At 45.0% G+C, this 17,025-nt stretch overlaps 3 protein-coding genes across 3 annotated transcripts in view; all 3 read left to right on the top strand.

The window, feature by feature from the left end:
- CSUI_009691 (uncharacterized protein) lies at positions 1-1,207 on the top strand (the record flags this gene model as incomplete). The annotated part of the gene is made up of 1 exon (XM_068069802.1): positions 1-1,207. A coding segment is annotated over exon 1 (177 nt), but the record flags the coding sequence as incomplete, so codon positions are not given.
- A 2,427-nt stretch (positions 1,208-3,634) lies between these two features.
- CSUI_009690 (uncharacterized protein) lies at positions 3,635-12,460 on the top strand. Its single transcript, XM_068069801.1, has 3 exons — positions 3,635-7,539; positions 8,551-8,713; positions 9,975-12,460. Exons 1-3 carry the CDS (start codon positions 4,231-4,233, stop codon positions 10,706-10,708), a joined length of 4,206 nt encoding a protein of 1,401 aa, XP_067918223.1. The 5' UTR covers positions 3,635-4,230; the 3' UTR covers positions 10,709-12,460.
- A 2,019-nt stretch (positions 12,461-14,479) lies between these two features.
- CSUI_009689 (major facilitator family protein) overlaps positions 14,480-17,025 on the top strand; it is an 8,631-nt gene continuing 6,085 nt past the window's right edge. Inside the window, exon 1 of the mRNA XM_068069800.1 lies at positions 14,480-16,344. Coding sequence (XP_067918222.1) covers positions 15,863-16,344 — 482 coding nt within the window. The 5' untranslated portion in view covers positions 14,480-15,862. The remainder of the gene's footprint in view (positions 16,345-17,025) is intronic.

Here is a 17,025-nt window from a genome sequence, read left to right as displayed (position 1 = left end):
AAGTGGCGTGCGTTTCTTTATCAACTGATAGAATGATCTATCTTTCTCATTTGCCGTTCGTTCTTCGGTGATCTTCTGAAGTGTTAAGGAGACACTATAGATGTCTAGACATACGTAGTCCCCATCCATATGTGCATATGTCTGAGTATCTGCCTATAATTGGCGTATATAGGGAGGAAGACAGACAGAGAAAGATGATCATTTCTTTATGAAGATGCCGATGGTGCTTCGTGAGTGAGGGCTATGGAAGGATTGAGAACTATTTCTCCGTGGTCTCCTGTCTCGTCTCTTTTTCTGCTTGTGAAGCACAATAGAATCTCATCGAAATGACATATCTCTTTGAGAACAACAGACTCGCTCCGTATAACCACCACACATATCTCTATCTATCTCTATCTATCTATATATATATATATATGTATATGTATTTATATGGACTCTCCATGGTCTAGGTTTGTTCATGTATGTTGGTATTTCAGTATGTATCTTCACCCCTCCTTCTTCTCTTCGTCGTCTTCGTAAACGTGTCTGGATGTGAGGGGGGAGAAAGCCTCAGTTGGTTGCTGCTTATGTAAAGGGACTTTACTAGCCGATACCCTTCTACTCTTGATCGATCCCAGAGCTGCTTGCGACACTGTTCTCGAGAGTCCTCTACCTTATGCGATGACCAGCAAGTGAGGAGTAGCTAGGAGATCGACCACTACTCCTCTCACCCCACCTTTTCTCAAAAAAGTAAGAAAAGAGAGACGACACGATAGGTGATGATAAGACAGGGTGCTCGTTATCAGGAGGAGGCGAAGAGACGAAGCGGAGACTTCGTGAAGGGAAAGAGACGATAGAACGTCGTTGGTATTCACGCATGCGGTGCATCTCTTCTTCGGGTTTGGGTAGGGCTGTATCTTGAAGCAGTTCTTTACGTTTTCTTCGAGTGACGAATGAAGATGGAAAGAAAGAAGAAGTCGAAAAGAAGCGAGAGCAACGAAAAGGTGAAGGGTGAGAGAGAGAGATAAGAAAGATAAGAAGGAACGCAATGGCTAGATCCCAAACCGGGTGGAGAGCTGTGAGTTTTTTCTCTTCACGTCTTTCGAAGACATCCACATGTATAGGAAGGCTTCCTAGAGGTAGGGACCTCTCGTTGTTCTTTGTCTTGCTGCTCTCCTGTATACAAGCTCTTCTTGTCGGTGTCTTTTTTCTTTCTTTCTTTACTTTTTTGTTTTCAAGACATTGAACACCATCATAAATGTTAATCTCTTTTCGCGACTGTCGAGAAGAAACGGTTTGAGGTGGTTTTCCCATTGCGAAAGAAGAAAAGAAAAGAAGGGGACTATAACGCAACAACTATGAGTCTGTCTTTATTTGCATGAGGATGCGTCACAGTGATCTAGGCATTCTCTTTAGCTCTACATGTCTAGACAAAGAAGAGCTTTCTTCCTCGAGGAGGAGAATGAGAAGGATCTGTCTGCGGACATGTCTCAAGAAAGAAAGGGAATGGCTCCATTCTATCCTTCGTTTTAGGCGGTTGAAGATCTCCTTCGGAACCCTCAGCTTAGAAGAGCAGACTGTCTTGCCTACATCTCCATATAGCATAGAAAGCTCTCATCCTTTTCGTTAGATCAATAGACAGCAGGCATCGCATGTCAGTGAAGACTTCCGTGCCCGCGGCGACTCGTCAAACCATTACAAGGCGAACCGTAGACACGTTTGAGTTAGATAGGGAGAGGGCAAGGAACAGAAGTAAACCGATCGATTTTTCTCGGCGTAGTCCCACTGGGTATCTGTGCGGGAAGTTAGGTTCGGAGATGCCGACGGAGCAAAAACTGCCTTCTCTCAGAAGGGCCAGGATTTTTTTTCAAAGAGCCATCCTCAACTATTGGCTAAAGGTATTGAATAGCCGACGAGAATAAAGAGAAGATGCGTAGATAGCAACAGATAGAGAGATAGATCGTAGGTACGATGGAAGTAGTTCACGGCGTGTAAGGGGGAAGGACAGAACACCGACAAGGATTGTTGATGTATTTCCAACCTGCTTTTTGTCAGTACTGCGTCTTCCCCGGCTAACCCTGGACGCATAACCGCCACTCGAATTCGCTGCCTGTCCTTTCCCTTCACGGAAGACACCGCCGGCGCTCATTACTCGTTAGTTGGGCGTCGTCACAAGGAGAGAGCTGCGTGACAGACGTGATCGCTTTCCTTCTCTCCTCCTCGTCCGTTCAAGTCACCTCTCGGATAGGCACAGTACGAAGAGAAAAACCAAATGAATTTAGGTCTTCTTTAGGTGTGTTCTTTCACTCTATCTCTTTCAGCAGTAACACGAGAAGATTCATCGCATGTCACCGTCTTTCTCTGGTGTACTGGCTACCTCACAACCTGTTAGTCTCAGGTTCCCCTTTATCCTTTCTCACCGACAGATATATGCACACGGGTGTAGTAACTTCATGTTTGGAAGACACCAAGAAAGCCCGTCCTTCTATGTCTTCAATGGATAGTCTTCTCGGGCTCGTCTTCGAAGAAACTGCATCTTACCTCGCCCGCTCTCCTACTGACTGACTCGTGAGCAAACTGACTGACTGACTCTGTCGTCCGCCCCAAGCCTGTTAAGCAAAGAACGACTAGGACAGGCGACGCTTGCTTTTATGTGTTTATACCAAGACGAAAAATGTTCACTTCATTCACTGGAGAGATCCTTTCCGCTTACTAGCAAGAGTTGAGTGACAGAAGCTCCCCCAGGTGTTGTATTCCCCACTACACAACGAACAACGTCGTCAGTTCTACAGCAAACATTTAGATACGCACTCTCACCGTACATCGTTGCTTGGACCTATCGCAGGTGATAATGATGGGTCCTCTTGTTTTACATTCTACGTGAGTGTGATAAATCAATACATCCACACACACTACGGAAAGCTCCAAGTGTGCTAATCGGAGCTTTCTTCCGTGTAACCTCTCCCACACCAGAAGGCCAGGCAAGCCCCCAACATGTCAAACTGCCTTGTCCAGGCGGCATCTTTTCCCTCTTTTTTTATCTCCTCTCAACTGCTGATTCTGTTGATTTCTTCGGGAGCTCGATCGTCTTTCTTGAAAATCTCGATGCTTCTGTCCCTTTCTTCATTCAGCGTTTGTGTCTGGATGCTCCCCGGTCCCTTGTGTTGACGTCGTTGGGTAGGGTGTCTATCGCTGACGTTCAGCGCCAGTTCTATTGTAGTAAGGGTAATTTTATCCGAGACAGAGATATTTATCGGCTGGGGTGCTCGAGAACACAAGAGCGGGAGAATAGCTGGCCGACTGGTGGCTGACTGGCCTGGGGCTGGGGTGAAAGAGTGAATGATTTAAGAGACGTGCCGCGGTGTTACTGTCTAATTGCGGACTGAGTTTTCTTTCTCTTCCGTCTCTAAAGAGCTTAGTGTCATGTCTTGTGAACTTTCCAGTTGTCTTCTTCTCTTTCGGTGTGAGCTGCAGACGTAAGGCTGATCTGTAGCCACCCCTCGTGCGGCGATCTGTGCGCGTCGATAGCTCGCTCACTCGCCGGGGCTTCTCGGTAGCCTGGCGGGTGTTCACACCTCTTTTGTCGGGCGCTACTCTCCTCTCTATCTCCTGCAATTCTTCACCTGCTTTTTCGTATTTCATTCCTTCTGAAGTTGGTTATTTACGCATCCTGCCTATGCTCTCTCTGGTCTTCATGCATTTATCCACACTGGTCTGGATTCTCCTTTTCTATTCTTGCTGGCTGTATGGCTACACCGTGTTGACTGGCTGGCTACGAGGAGGTTCTACCTCATCCTCCCGCATATCCGTCCGTGTGGCTTGTGAGCTGCCCGTCGTCTAGCACTAGAGGGGGAGAGAAGAGGGAGATGAATCGGTCCGTTCTGGCGGTTCTTTCATTTTTTCTTCTTTGCTTTGCTTTCCATTCCGGTCTTCCCAGTTGCTAAAGGCTACCTGCATCTCTACTCGTGTTCTCCCTCTAATCGATGGAGACCTTTCTCACTTTTCCGTACCTTCTTGTCACGTGTCTGTTCACTCCGGAAGAGAATCGACCGATGAGATTCTCCCCCATCGATTCTTAACGGAATGTCTTCCATTCGCTTGAGTTCCTCTCAAATGTCTTTCTATCTAGTCATTGTTTCTCCTGACTCTACCCTGTTGCTACCGTCTTCTGTGTCTCTATGTTTTTGACGTTTTCTCTCCTTTTCTTCAGCCTTTGATCTCTTCTTTCGTTTTCCTTTTTGAAAGGCAATGGCGGCAGCGGGTGGAAATGCTGTAGCTGAGGCTTTGACGCACTTACGTCATGATCTTCAGCAGGCTCTGACCAAAGCTTCCACAGGTCTCGCTGCTTTAGCTACAACTACTACGACTACCGCTACGAATGCTGCTGCTATCTCTAAGAGTCATAGCTTATCTTTTCTTACCCGTCACAGACCCGAAGATCACTCCTCAGGCGGTCTTCCACCTACTCCTCCAGGTGTATGTACACCCCCCGAAGGAAGAGTAGGCGAGGTTGAGTCTTTCATTCCTCATCAGGGTGTCTCTTCTCCGGATTATTTTCCTTCGAAAAATGAACAAGGCAACAGCAGTGTATTGTCTTCTCTTTTTCCACCACTCTACCCTAGCACGGCCTCATCTAAACAGAAGGGTCAAAACACGAGCTTTGCAGAAGATCTTTCAAGCCGAAGCACAGAACTTCCCCCTCTCTCTGAGTTGGAGAGACAGCCGGCAGAGACTGTCGATTGTCGAATCGAGAAGTCTCATACTCTTTCTGTCCAGACATCCGGCCTTTCTTCTCATAATGGAGAAGGAGAAGAACAAGCGAGAGAACCGAGGGCAGAGAAGTCTAATGAAGAGCTGAAAGGAGGTGCATCTGGCGCAAAAAGCGTCTTTTCTTTATCTCCTACGACAGGAGCTGTGGATCCTACCTATGTCCGTGAAGGCGGCGGAGGTGGTAAGAACATAGACGAAGAGGCAGAGGAGCGTTCTTTGGCGAAGTCTGGAGAGGAGAAGAAGATTCCAGAGAAGGATAGGAGAAGATACTTCTTTCATTCACCCGATAATAGGGTTCTCCAAAGAGGAGGGGAAAAGTCGTTCTATCATTCTCAAAGAGATCAAGGCCTTCATTATCTTCCTAAGACATCTTCATCTTTTTCTTCATACTCTCTCGACACACATGCAAAGAACCCGCCGCTTTCTTCTTCTTTCCTTCCCTCACCTTCTCCTTCGTCCCGAGTATCAAAGAAGGAAAAGCTCTCCTCCTCTCAAGAGGCTCTATCCACTTCACAGAGAGATCTAAGCCTAACTCGAAAGAGAATAGGAACATCGACGGGGTGCTGCTCTTTAGTGTCTTCTCCTTGTTCACCTGCTCTTCGGTTAGCTTCTTTCTCTTCGTCTCCTTCTCTTGCTTCTTCAACGGGAGAGAAACACCAGGGGAGGACCTCTCAGAAAGATGAAGACCTTTTCAAAAGGGAGAAAGAGAAGAAAGAAGAGGAGAATCGAACACTTAACAAGTATATCTGGGGGCGGGCGTCTACAAGTCGTCTCGATGAAGCAGAGAATGCCTGGTTTATCGTAGATCTTCTCAGAGGTAATTCTGAGAGTGGCGGATCTCTAGAGAAGGCCATGGATGATCTGCCTGGAAAGCCTTCTTTCTCTTCTTCTCCTCCTCTTCTTTCTTCCTCTTCAGTCTCTCCAAACATACCTTTATCGCCTTCTAGTTCTGCTTATATCAAGACGCAAGGTGGCCTTCTGTTAGACAAAGTGAAGAAAGGAGAGACCACTTATACTCTCCCTCTGGCCTCGGAACGAAGAAGAAGAGAAGAGGAGGTGGAAGGACAGGGGCGAATCGAGGAAGAAGAAGAAGAGACTCTTCATTTCTCTTCTTCTTATCAAGATTTCCTATCATTTGAGAAGATGAAGAGGCAGAAAGAAGAAGATAAGAAGCTCCCAGATGTTTTGCCAAGACCCGGGGATCCTAACATAGTACGAGGTAGAGAAAGGGGGAGTCGGGGAGATGAAGAGCAAGATGTGGCGAGAGAGGGAAGAAGCAAAGAAGAAGAACAGCCAACAGAGGGGAAGGAAGGCCGAGAGATGAACGATCTCTTGAGTAAAGTGGATGTGTTATGCAGCGGACTGAGAGAAGATGGAAATGTCTATATGAGGAAAGAGCTAACATTAGAGCATCGGCGGGCAGAAGAATCGATTCAACTAGAAGTGAATGAGGCAGAAAAAAGAGAAGAGAGATCTTTAGATCAACAGAGGGACCAGCCGGGAGATCCACACAACGGAGCAAGAAGAGAACAGGGGGAAGGAGAGGAAAGAGAAGAAGAAGAAGAAAGAGCTTCTTCTTCGTCTGAGTTTATCGATCTTTCTTCTTCTCTTCCTCCTTCTTTAATTGCTTCGACAGTTATGTCCGAATGTCTAGCGGATTCCCTATCGAGCTTAGAGTCACGTGTCTCGACAACAAGGGGGGGTGAAGAAGAAGAAGATCTCTCTTCTTCTCTTTCATATGGCAAAGAACTCAGGAAAGAAGAAGAAGGAGACAGCAACGCCATTTCTTCTGCATCTGTTTTGCTCCCCCAAGGCCGTCATGAGAGTGGATGGAAGATGGATGGGAAAGCCTTTTTTGGAGGTGAAGATTCAAATCGGCTAATAGAAGAAGAAAAAGAAGGAATAGTAGGAGGTCGTGAATCTAGTGCGAAAAGATGTGATGAGGAAAACGCTCTGGGAGGGAAGAGAACAGGTGAGGAGGAGGGGGAGAAGAAGGAGAATCTTGCTTCGTCAGTTGTTCTTTCTCAAGCTCGTCATGGTCATAGTAAGAGTGAAGAGACTTCATTCATACAGGAACATGTTTCTTCTGATAGCGAGGACAACGACAAGTCATCTTCTTCTGCATCTCCTCTTTCTCCTGCTGGTCCTTTCTCATCAGAGGGAGAGAAGTCGTTTCTTTCTTCTTCTTCTTTAGTGGGACTATCTTCTTCTTCTTGTGTGCCCCTCTGTTCTGTAGACGAGGTAGAAAGAAAGCAACGTTCTTTCACGCGCCCTCCGCAGCATGCCTCTATCTCCTCCTCTTCTTCTTCTCTACACACTCCTCTCTTAGAGACACCTCCCCCCTCCTGCACATCACTCACGTCGCCGATCTTGCCGGAGGTGTTAGAGAGTGGAGGGCATGCACCACCTGGAGATATGAATTCTCTCAGTCAGCCAAGCAACAGCTACAGGAATAGTCGGAGTAGTAGAAGTATTCTACCTGTGTCTTTCTTTCCTGCCTTAACCTCTCTGACGTTTTCTCCTTCTTTTCTCTTCAAGAAGAAGTCTTCTGTCGATCTGGATGAAGATCTCGAGGTTTCTTCTCATTCCAGAAGTCTGACGGAAGGAGAGGGAAGAAGGGGGGGAAGAACGGACAGAAGAGAGGATGAAAGGCCAGGCGATGCTTTAGCCGTGCCGTCGAATGCCTATAGAGGAGTTCGAGAAGGTAACTCTAGAAGAATAAGACGAGGAGGAGGAGGAGGAGAGAGAAGACATCATATGAGAAAGACTGAAGGAAGTACAAGCTTCGTGTCTCTTGAGGCAAGTTCAAAGGGATGAATTTGTCACAGGAAAAGAGAGAAGAGAGTGGATGTCGATGTTCTCTCGATACCTTGATAGGACAGGTGGAAGGATGGAAGAAAAGAAATGAATATCTATCTTTATCTCTCTTTCTGTATATATATATATAGATAGATCCATATATATATCTATATATATCTGTCGCGCCGTTTGTCGAGATGTATGTGGATGCGAAAGGTTCGGTCGGGGGTAAGATTGAAGGAGATGAGTCTAGGGAGAGGTCCATAGACGCCTGTGTACGGAGATATAGGTGCTCTTATTGAAGCCTGTGGTGTCTAAGGGAGACTGGCCCTTATGATCTTCTCCATGTGAAGCTCTGCATGTTAGATCTGACGCCTATATCCATTGTGGGTACACATCCAGATATATAGGAGAGCATTTCTGTGTCGTATATATACATACATGTATGTAAATCTATATATATCTACGTATTATATAGAAATGTGTATATGTGTACATAAGACATGAATACGATGAGTGTATACGTGACGGGTAGGCGTGAGACGATGAGGGGTTTTTCTCTCCTTCTTCTTCTCTTCTGGGGGTCTCATGAGTTTTGCTTTAGATGTATGTCTCTTTCGATGCTTTCCTTCCATACATCGATTGTCACACCTATATACATAGACAACCGTATGATCTCTCTCTAGATATATATATCTATATATCTATATATCTCTCTATCTATATATTTACATAGAGTGCGTTGAGAGGAGGGGAAGTATTTCATTCATGCCGATGTATATGTGACAGAGGCCATTGCTTAGATCCGTGAGAGAGATAGAGGTAACGACGGGCAATGCGTAAAGATTCTTGGAGATACGGAATGAAGCTGGGCTTTCTTTCCTTTTTCTTTCTTTCCTCCTTTTGTACCTCCTTAGCAGTATTAGTCAGTGTAGCTTTCCTCGTATCTTCTCTGATCGAATCTTATCTTTTCCTTTTCTCTCTCTTTTTTATGTGTAGGCCATGATGGATTTCGTGCGGAACTCCATTGCACTGTACGGACAGTCGGCTCTTGAGGGGGTTGTCTTTCTCGTCCCAGCTGAAGATGCGGAAGAGCTCGTCGTTGCCTTAGAGGAATCGATTCCTTATTCTTGGAGAGATGTCGAGCATGCTGCTCTTGAAGGTATCGATGCTGGAATTTCTCACACTCGATTGTCTTGGCGACTCTCCGATCTCTGTCGTCTTTTACGCTTCTCTGTTTTCTAAAATATACTTTCCTTCATCTACTGAGGTGTACATACACTGGGTGTTCTAGATATAGTCAGGGGGTGTGTAGGGATCTTGGAGATGGGAGAATCGATTTCTGCCTTTTCGCAGGTGATATGAAGAGAGATGTAGATACCCATGCATACACGGAAGGTATATAGTGGATAATTCCCTTAAGGCAAGAGGGGGAGGGATATCTAATGAATGATTTGGGTTTGAGGATGTATATATATATATATATATATATCTATATATGTATTGACACACACGTAGGCAAGTCTAGATATACATATATGTTTATTTGCGTCTGCGTACGTCAGGCTACTAGGTTCCATCCATGCGTCCGTCATGTTTGGGAAGATCTCTTGTCCCTGAAAGTTCTTTTGACGTACTCCTATATTCCATATACAGACACGCATGCACACCGTGGAGGGGTGGGTCTGTCTTTCTTATAGACTGAAGATTCTGTAGCAATTGCCAGCAACAGGATGGCTGTATATATGTAGATACCTATGTATATATATGTATATGCGTGTATCTATATACATATTCATGGCATGCCTTTTTCCCCCAGAGAGAGAAAAGCTTCTTTTACTTTTCCGACCTAGCAGCAAGCGTCATGATCGTGTTGTCTTCTTCCTTGGGGCATGTGCTTTCGCCTCTCTTGTATAGTATTCCGCGTTGCGTTCTCCCACCCCCTCCAGTACACATGGAGAGCTTCCCTATTCATCCGAACACATTCACATACGTCTGCACGCACCTATAGATATCTACATATGTATATGTGTATGTATATATATATATATATCTTCGTGTATATACTTTTGCTGTGTGTCTACGATGCAGGTAGTTACAAGATCATAGAGAGAGATATATAGATGTCTATATATACATAGGTGTGTATGTATATATATGTATGTATATACATGTATATGTATGTATATTGCCATCTCGTCGAGCAAGGAGACTCTGGGAGAAGAGAGGTGTCCCCTCATCGCTTCTCTTTCTGTTGCTGACTTTTTTCTCCTGTGTCTATGGGGGGCTGTATGTTAGGGTATTCGCCGAGGGTTTATCTATTTATCTCTCATGATCCTGTTGTTCTTCTCTGTCTTTTCCATCCTTTCTCTTTCTCTCCTTCTTTCCTTTCTCTTTCTCTCCTTTCCTGTTTCCTCAAACAGCTTTAAAGCCATTGACCGCTGTAGTGGTAGGCCGACTCGTTCTTGTAGAATTACCAGCGATGGTCGCAGAGGTTTTCTCAATCGGAGCGTCAACTGAATCAGCCGCAGCAGCCGCTACGACGGCCACTACAATCGAAGCTAGCGGTGTCTTATCGACAGCTTTATCGCTAGCTCCATGGCTGATTGTGTTGGGTGGGTGTGTCTATGCAATTGTGAGGAGTGCCAAAGCTCTTCAGGCATCTCGCCGATCACATCTTTTCATCGAGACCATCGAAAGTCTTCCGAATGAAGAAAGAAGAGAGAGGGATTGGAATATTTCGCAAGGAAGAAGAGGAGGAGAGGGTGAGGGGAGAAGGAGGGGGAGAAGTCCGAGCAATGAAGGAAGAAGAGAAGAAGAACAAGAAGAGAGAAGAGCCATATCGAGATATGATAGTGGAGATTTCAAAACCGCAGTAGAGGAGAGAAGGACAAGAGACGAAAGACGTAGGAGAGGAAGAGATAGAAGAGAGGTTTCTTTAGAGAGAATCGATGTGGATGGCTATCGAAGAATACCTGCAGATCTTCTTGTAGAGAATGAAGAAGAAGAGGCTCGTCGGTGCAAGAAAGAAAATCTTGAGGGGACAGCATGGAGAGAAGACCATTCCTTCCTTACAGGAAATGAAGGGGAACTTTGCTCAATACAGTGGAGAGGAGGAGGAGGAGATCCAATTTTACTCCCTCCTTTAGAAGTCTGATAATTCTCCACCTTCATTCTCTCTCTACTCATGTCTTTCATCTTCTTCTTCTTCTCTTCTTCTTCTTTTTCACCGCATTTATCTATGTATCTATCTGTCTATAGACCTCGTGCATGTGAAGGAATACATAGAGGGATAGATAGAGGCCATGAGGGAATGCGCTACGACAGAACGCACATCGTAGCTCACAGTCACTACTACAGCTACCACTAGTACTACTACTACTTCGAAAGGAGGAGTCAAGTGCAACGGAAGGAGAAGAAGTTGTTTCTCTCTCCTCTACGGGATAAGAAGATGCGATGTGAGATGTAGGAATGCTGATGGTAGCGAGACATAGTGAGGGATGATAACGGGGCTTCAAGAAGAAAAAGAATGGATACAAGGAAGGAAGATAAGGAGGTGAGAGTAGTAGTAGTAGTAGGGGTGGGGCGTGCGGGGTGGATAAACCAGCTATCACTCCGTTAGAAAGAAAAGAGAGAAGAAGCTCTTTCTTCTTTTCTGATCATGTTGAGAGAATGTGAAGAAGAAGAGAAAGAGAAGTAACAGAGATGAAGAGGAAGAGAATGAGACCGGCAAGGAGGAGGAGGAGAGACCTTATCCAAGCAGAGGTGTATTCCAACTGCAAAAGCGGATGGGAAGAATAACGATGAGGCACCAGAAGAAGTTAAAGATGATCAAGAGAAAGAAAAGAAAAGAAAAGAGGAAGAGGTGTCGTCGCCACGGCAAGCTAAGGTTCTCCGGTTGGCTGATGATCCAGAGAGATAGACTCCTCATAAATAGATAGATGCAAGAGAGTGGGAGCTAGATAGATAGGCTACAGAGAGGTAGATGAGAGATAGAGAGGAGGAGAGTTTTCAATGAGGGACATTGCTATTGTATGGAGGGAAGAGAGACACCTCCTAGACAAAAGAGAGAGACTGCCGAGAGAGAGAGAGTATTTTTTGCTTTTCTCTATCTTTTCTTTTTCTTCAAATCATGCAGAATGACTTTTCCTAGAAAGCATAGATAGATATAGACGTAGAGGTCGATATACATATATATATATAGATAGATTTATATGTTTCTTTATTCGTCATTGTACGGACATACGTGATGACTATATACGTTCATGAATCACTTTCTCGTGTCTACATATTCCTGTGCATGCATGTACATATCTATGTATATGTATGTCTATGTGTATATATGTATGCATGTGTGCTTGTATAGTTGATGTATGGTAGGTGTAGAGGATGCCTTTTGTGTGGAATGTATGGACCTTCTAACGATGGATGGATGGAAGAACGCTTATGAATTGAGACAAATAGCGATGGATGATAGGAGGGAGAAATGACTGAAGTGAGGGGGAGTGAAGAGATATGCTAGATATCGATGCTAACGTAGAGTGAGGGCATTCTGTCGTTGTTGGGACACCGCGTCGTCTTCTCTCTTCAATCTGACGAACTTCTCTTCTTTCGGCTCTTTCCCTTTCATCTGTGTGTTCTTCTCCCTATGATGCATGCATGCATGCATGCACCGATCTTTTTTGAGAGGAATCATCAGGAGGATGCTGTTGTCTTGTTTCTCTTCTTCATCTATCTGTCCTCTCCGTTTACCCTCACCTACTTTCTCTGAATTCGAAAGTATTTCTTCGGTCGTGTTTGGGCCCCTTAACTTCCTTTCTTCTTTTTGCAAGAAATGAGCAGCCAAATCTGCCTGACCGGACCTCTTTCAAGACGACCTGTGTGTTTCTTCTCTATCACTCGAAAAGGGCGTCTCTCTAAGTGAATAGAAAAGAATGATAATGGCGCCAGTGGACAGGAGGAGAGAGGGGAAGATGAACTGAAGTCGATCAACCTTTCCTTTCTTCTTTTTTGAAATGTCTTTGATATAGAATCGATCCACATGAGAGATACCCACATACATCTTCTCGTGCATGTGACACTTCCGGACACCGTCTAGTGTAGATATACGTATCTGTACGAAGAAATTCACTTCCTGAGAGGAGAGAGAGGCAAAAAACGAAGGAAGGAAGAGCGATCGACGAGGATGACGATGATGATGAGAAGTAGAAGAGGCCAGTGCACTATAGTGAAGAGGGATGGACTCCTGTTGCTGTTCCTCCCGCTTTCGTGGTATGTTTTTCTCTAGTGAACACCCCCCTTGGTTGACGCTTCAAAAGTAGCAGTCTCTCTCTTCTTTTGCTCTAAATCCTTCCGCGTTCTTGACAAAGAGACACACATCTTCTTCACCCCCCCCCCCTCTGTCCTTTGCCTTCACTTGATAAGAGACGATGATACACTCTGCTAGGTGTTATGGGCCATTGTCGCTCATAGGCTCACACTCTGGTCGCAAGTGGATCTAGTCGCAGCAAAACTCTCCGGGGGCGCGAGGGGTGAGAGGAGCGAACTTAATTGGCTTGCCAGTCAATTAGGGAGTGAGAAGTTTAGAGACACCTTAAGCTTCTTCTTACCTCTGTTACGTACACATATCCTACGGACTGGGTTTCTATTTAGGGTGATGGCGATTCTCATCCTGTTATAGGCCAGGCAAGTCAGTTAGAGTTGAACTTCGACCTCCCTGTAAGCTCCTTCTTTTCTTCTACCGACCCACAGAAAGCGATTAGATTGAAGACTGCTGTCTTTTTGAAGGAAAGGATGAGAATCTTTCTCAGCCCCCATCTTGGTTCATTTCTTTGTCTTCTTTCTCTTCTTGAATTGTGATCTTATCGGATTTCGGAGATTCCTTCTCTCTGAAGTGAGGTAGGTGCCGTTGTTGCTAGGAGAAGAAGTAGTCTTTCTTTCCTTCTTTCTACCGATCTGAATAGGGGCTGAACGTTGGTACATCAGTTAGGCCTTTCATGTCTCGTCCACAGCTCTCTACAACCTTGACTTTTAGCTCGTAGGCGACGGAATACACAGGGGAGTATGTCTGTATAGAGAAAGTTTCTATTCTCCATACGGGTAAAAGTTATTTGGCGGAGGAGCGAGGGGTCGCGGCAAACTTCTTTTCTCTTTCTCCCACTGAATTCATCTCAAGCAGCGCTTCTCCTCGGACTTTTCATTTGGATGGGAATGCCGATGAAGGGCACTTTTAGCGCTTCGCTTCAGCTTAGATTTCTTAGGGCTGTTGGTGATTCGAGACATCTTTGTTCCGAGTGTTTAGTAGATTTTCTTGTGTCTGTGTATATATTATAGATGACAGACCACCCATGTCTTCAAAAGCAGAAAAAAAGAAGTTCGTTTCGCGGTGCCAAACAGTCGAAGTTGCGCATGCAATCAGTTTCTATCATCGATAGAAGGCTATTTCTATGTCACATGAAAGTCTAAACAGAAAGCTCCTAGTATCACTAGTGTCAGTAGTAGCTGCAGGAGTAAGATATCTTTCCTCCGTCAATCCCTTCGACTCTTCTGACCATCTTCTTCGGTGTATTTTCGCGTCCTTGTGCCGTTACCATACCCCTGACGGATGATTTGACGCCACAAACTTTTTCCTTTCTTTCTCAGACACCGTAGTTGCGAATAGAAAGCAGACGCGGACACGATTTCTCGTGGTATTTCCACGCATTCCTTCATTTCTTTTCTGCAATGTCGTCTTCTCATGTAATCTTGGTCTGGTGTGTCCACTGTAGACATAGCTAGCCACAGGAGCCCACCACCCATGGGGGCACACAGGAGGGTAGGGGGGGGGGTGTGGCCAGGATATGAAGCGGGGGAGAGGGACAGCCATGCGGTTGGTCAGCTAGCAAAAGTCGTAAGAGCACAGGAATCGAGCCGTCTATTGGGGAAGTACGTAAGCTATCCGTAAAGTAAAGAAGTACACCAGAGAGACGGATGAACAACGAAAGAGTTGACGAGATTCTTGACGGTCGTTAGACCCGAGAAGAACAGGAGAAATAGTTGAATCGACACCGAAAAAGTCGAGAAGTTCGATTCAGAGCTGCAGGTGCTTCAACTGGCGACAATCATGGGGCGTGAAAGAAGAGCGGATGAAGAAGGGAAAGAATGTACGCACACATCCGATGAAGAATACACACCCTTTCTCCAAGCGAGGCTTTTTGTCTTGACACTTTCCACACAAGGCAACTAACTGATTGTCTTTTGCGGTGTATGTACACCCGAGATTTGAGCTACGATATCTACCACGAGTACTACCACTACTACAGCATGACACGAGATAATTTTCTTCGATTTTTGTATGTTGACGTGTCTCTTCTTTCTTCTTCATCTTCCTCCTGTCTCCTTTTCCCTCGTGTCTCCCCCTTGTTTTCTCTCGCCCGCCTCTAGCTGCCGTCAACACACACACACCTTCCTTTTTCTACACTTTCTTCGTCTTTTCTTCTTTCTCTCGCTTTCTTCGAACTTTTTTGACCTGCCAAACAGAGATAGTTATGCTGACAAGAAAGACTGACTAAATCTCTTTCTTCTCTCATGACTTTTCTTACGGCAAAGTGTCTTCCATGTCTTCTTCCCTCCAAGACCAGATAGATCTTCTTCTGACTTGTCTTAGGTGTTGCCCCAACATCTTCTTCTCTCACAACTCCAACAAGACAGACAGAAAGAAAGAATCTCCTGTCGTAACGACCTAGTCATTTGTTCCTTAGCTCTAACTGCTTCCTCCTTCTTCTCCAATCTTCTCTTTTTTGTCTATCACCTCATTGTTTGCTTCTTCTTTTTCGTCTTCTCAGTCAGTCTCTTCCTTCTCTTCTTTTGTTCGCTTTTCAAGAGATTTCACACACGTCACTATACCGGGCAATTTGAAGTGGTCTATTGCCGACAGTCTGGAAAGACGTCTACATAGAACTTCCTTCTTGTCAGAGAGATCTTCGTTCATCTTCCCTCTTCTTCTTTTTCTTCTTTCTCTTCTTCTCTTATCATAGAATTTTAATCTTCTCTCTTTCTGGCTTGCCTTCTTCTTCTGACACGCACCTACACATCCTTTCTCTTTCGTTACTCTCCCCTTCATCGTCCTCTCTCCTTTCTTCGATTCCTTCTCCTCTCTATCGAACTTCACTCCTTGTTCTTTCTCAGTCTTTTCTTCTACATCATCTCCTCCCTTTCTTCCTCTTTCTTTCTCACTCTTTCTTCCTTTCTTTCTCACTCTTTCTTCCTCTTTCTTTCTTTCTTTCTTTTTACTCTTTATTAGTATTCTTGGTCTATTTATCTAGCCAACAACATGCCGCCTCAGCTATCTCCCTCGTTGAATCCACCCCCCCTCTTCTGTGAGAATCTTCCGCCCGATTCTCCGACTCTTCCTCTTCTTCCTTCTTCTCCTTCTTCTTCTTCATCATCCTCTTCTTCTTCTCTTTCTCTATTCTCTCCAAAGCTCCCATGGAAAGGTTTTCTCTCTGTCTTTGGAGGTGTCCTTGTGCATATCTGCTTAGGTACTGTCTATACTTGGGGGACTTTAGCTGTCTATGTGGTAAGCTACATGCGCTATCTGGAAATCGAGAGACTCGATGCTCTCCGTCCTACTCTCTTCAGTCAACAACAAGAAGAAGAAGGAGCCGCTGCATTCTCTTCTTCTCTCTCTCCTTCTTCTTCTCCTTCTCTAGTTCGATTAAGTGATGCGGCATGGGTATTAGCTAGCCAATTCGCAGGCATGGCTCTAGGCATGCCCTTAGGAGGAAAAATTGAAAGAATCCTCGGCCCCGCACGGTAAACAAGACTCCCTCCTCCTGCACTTCGATTCTCTCATACTTCTTCTTCTCCCCCTCCATCTATCTTGCATCGAGCTCTCTTTAATCTCTCTATCTAGCTCTCTTCAATTCATCTGTCTACCCATCTGTTCACCTATCTCTATTTATATCTAGTATGTCTCACAGTACAAGTGTAGGGCAGGCGGTTGCTTTGTGTACCTTGACGATAGGTAGTACGCTGCCTGTCTATCCGTTACGTCGATGAGGTGAATCTACTCCAAATGAATACCTAGGTCTCTTCTATCGCAGAGGACTAAATCCTACGTAGAAGAATCTCCTGTTTATCTTGTTTCTTTATACATGCCCCGCCATCTTCTTATGAAATACTTCATACAGAAATGGCTACACGGTTTTCTCATCTATCTACTGTTCATAGATATATAGATATAGATATCTACATATACATAGATATATGTAGCTACAGATAGATATACTTCTACCAGGCTGTTGCGTAAGACTATCTAGTAGATTTCTGTCGTGTATGGATTGTCCTAACCCATACAGCTCGCTTCGTCCTTTTTCTTCCGCCCTCTCTCTACATCTCTTCTGTACGGTATCACATCATACATGTACAGGTAGTATTTGATAAGAATCTTGCAACTCGTCTATCCATCTATTTCCAGTCTATCTATCTATCTAT

This window comes from Cystoisospora suis, assembly GCF_002600585.1.
Source record: "Cystoisospora suis strain Wien I chromosome Unknown contig_5889, whole genome shotgun sequence".
In the NCBI taxonomy this organism is placed as follows: Eukaryota; Apicomplexa; class Conoidasida; order Eucoccidiorida; family Sarcocystidae; genus Cystoisospora; species Cystoisospora suis.
This window is presented reverse-complemented; position numbering and strand designations above follow the sequence as displayed.

Coding starts and splice junctions, on each gene's coding strand:
- CSUI_009690 (XM_068069801.1), top strand. CDS start 4,231: ATGGCGGCAGCGGGTGGAAATGCTGTAGCTGAGGCTTTGACGCACTTA. Junction 7,540..8,550: donor CTGAAGGAAGTACAAGCTTC/GTGTCTCTTGAG, acceptor TTTTATGTGTAG/GCCATGATGGATTTCGTGCG. Junction 8,714..9,974: donor CGAGCATGCTGCTCTTGAAG/GTATCGATGCTG, acceptor TTCCTCAAACAG/CTTTAAAGCCATTGACCGCT.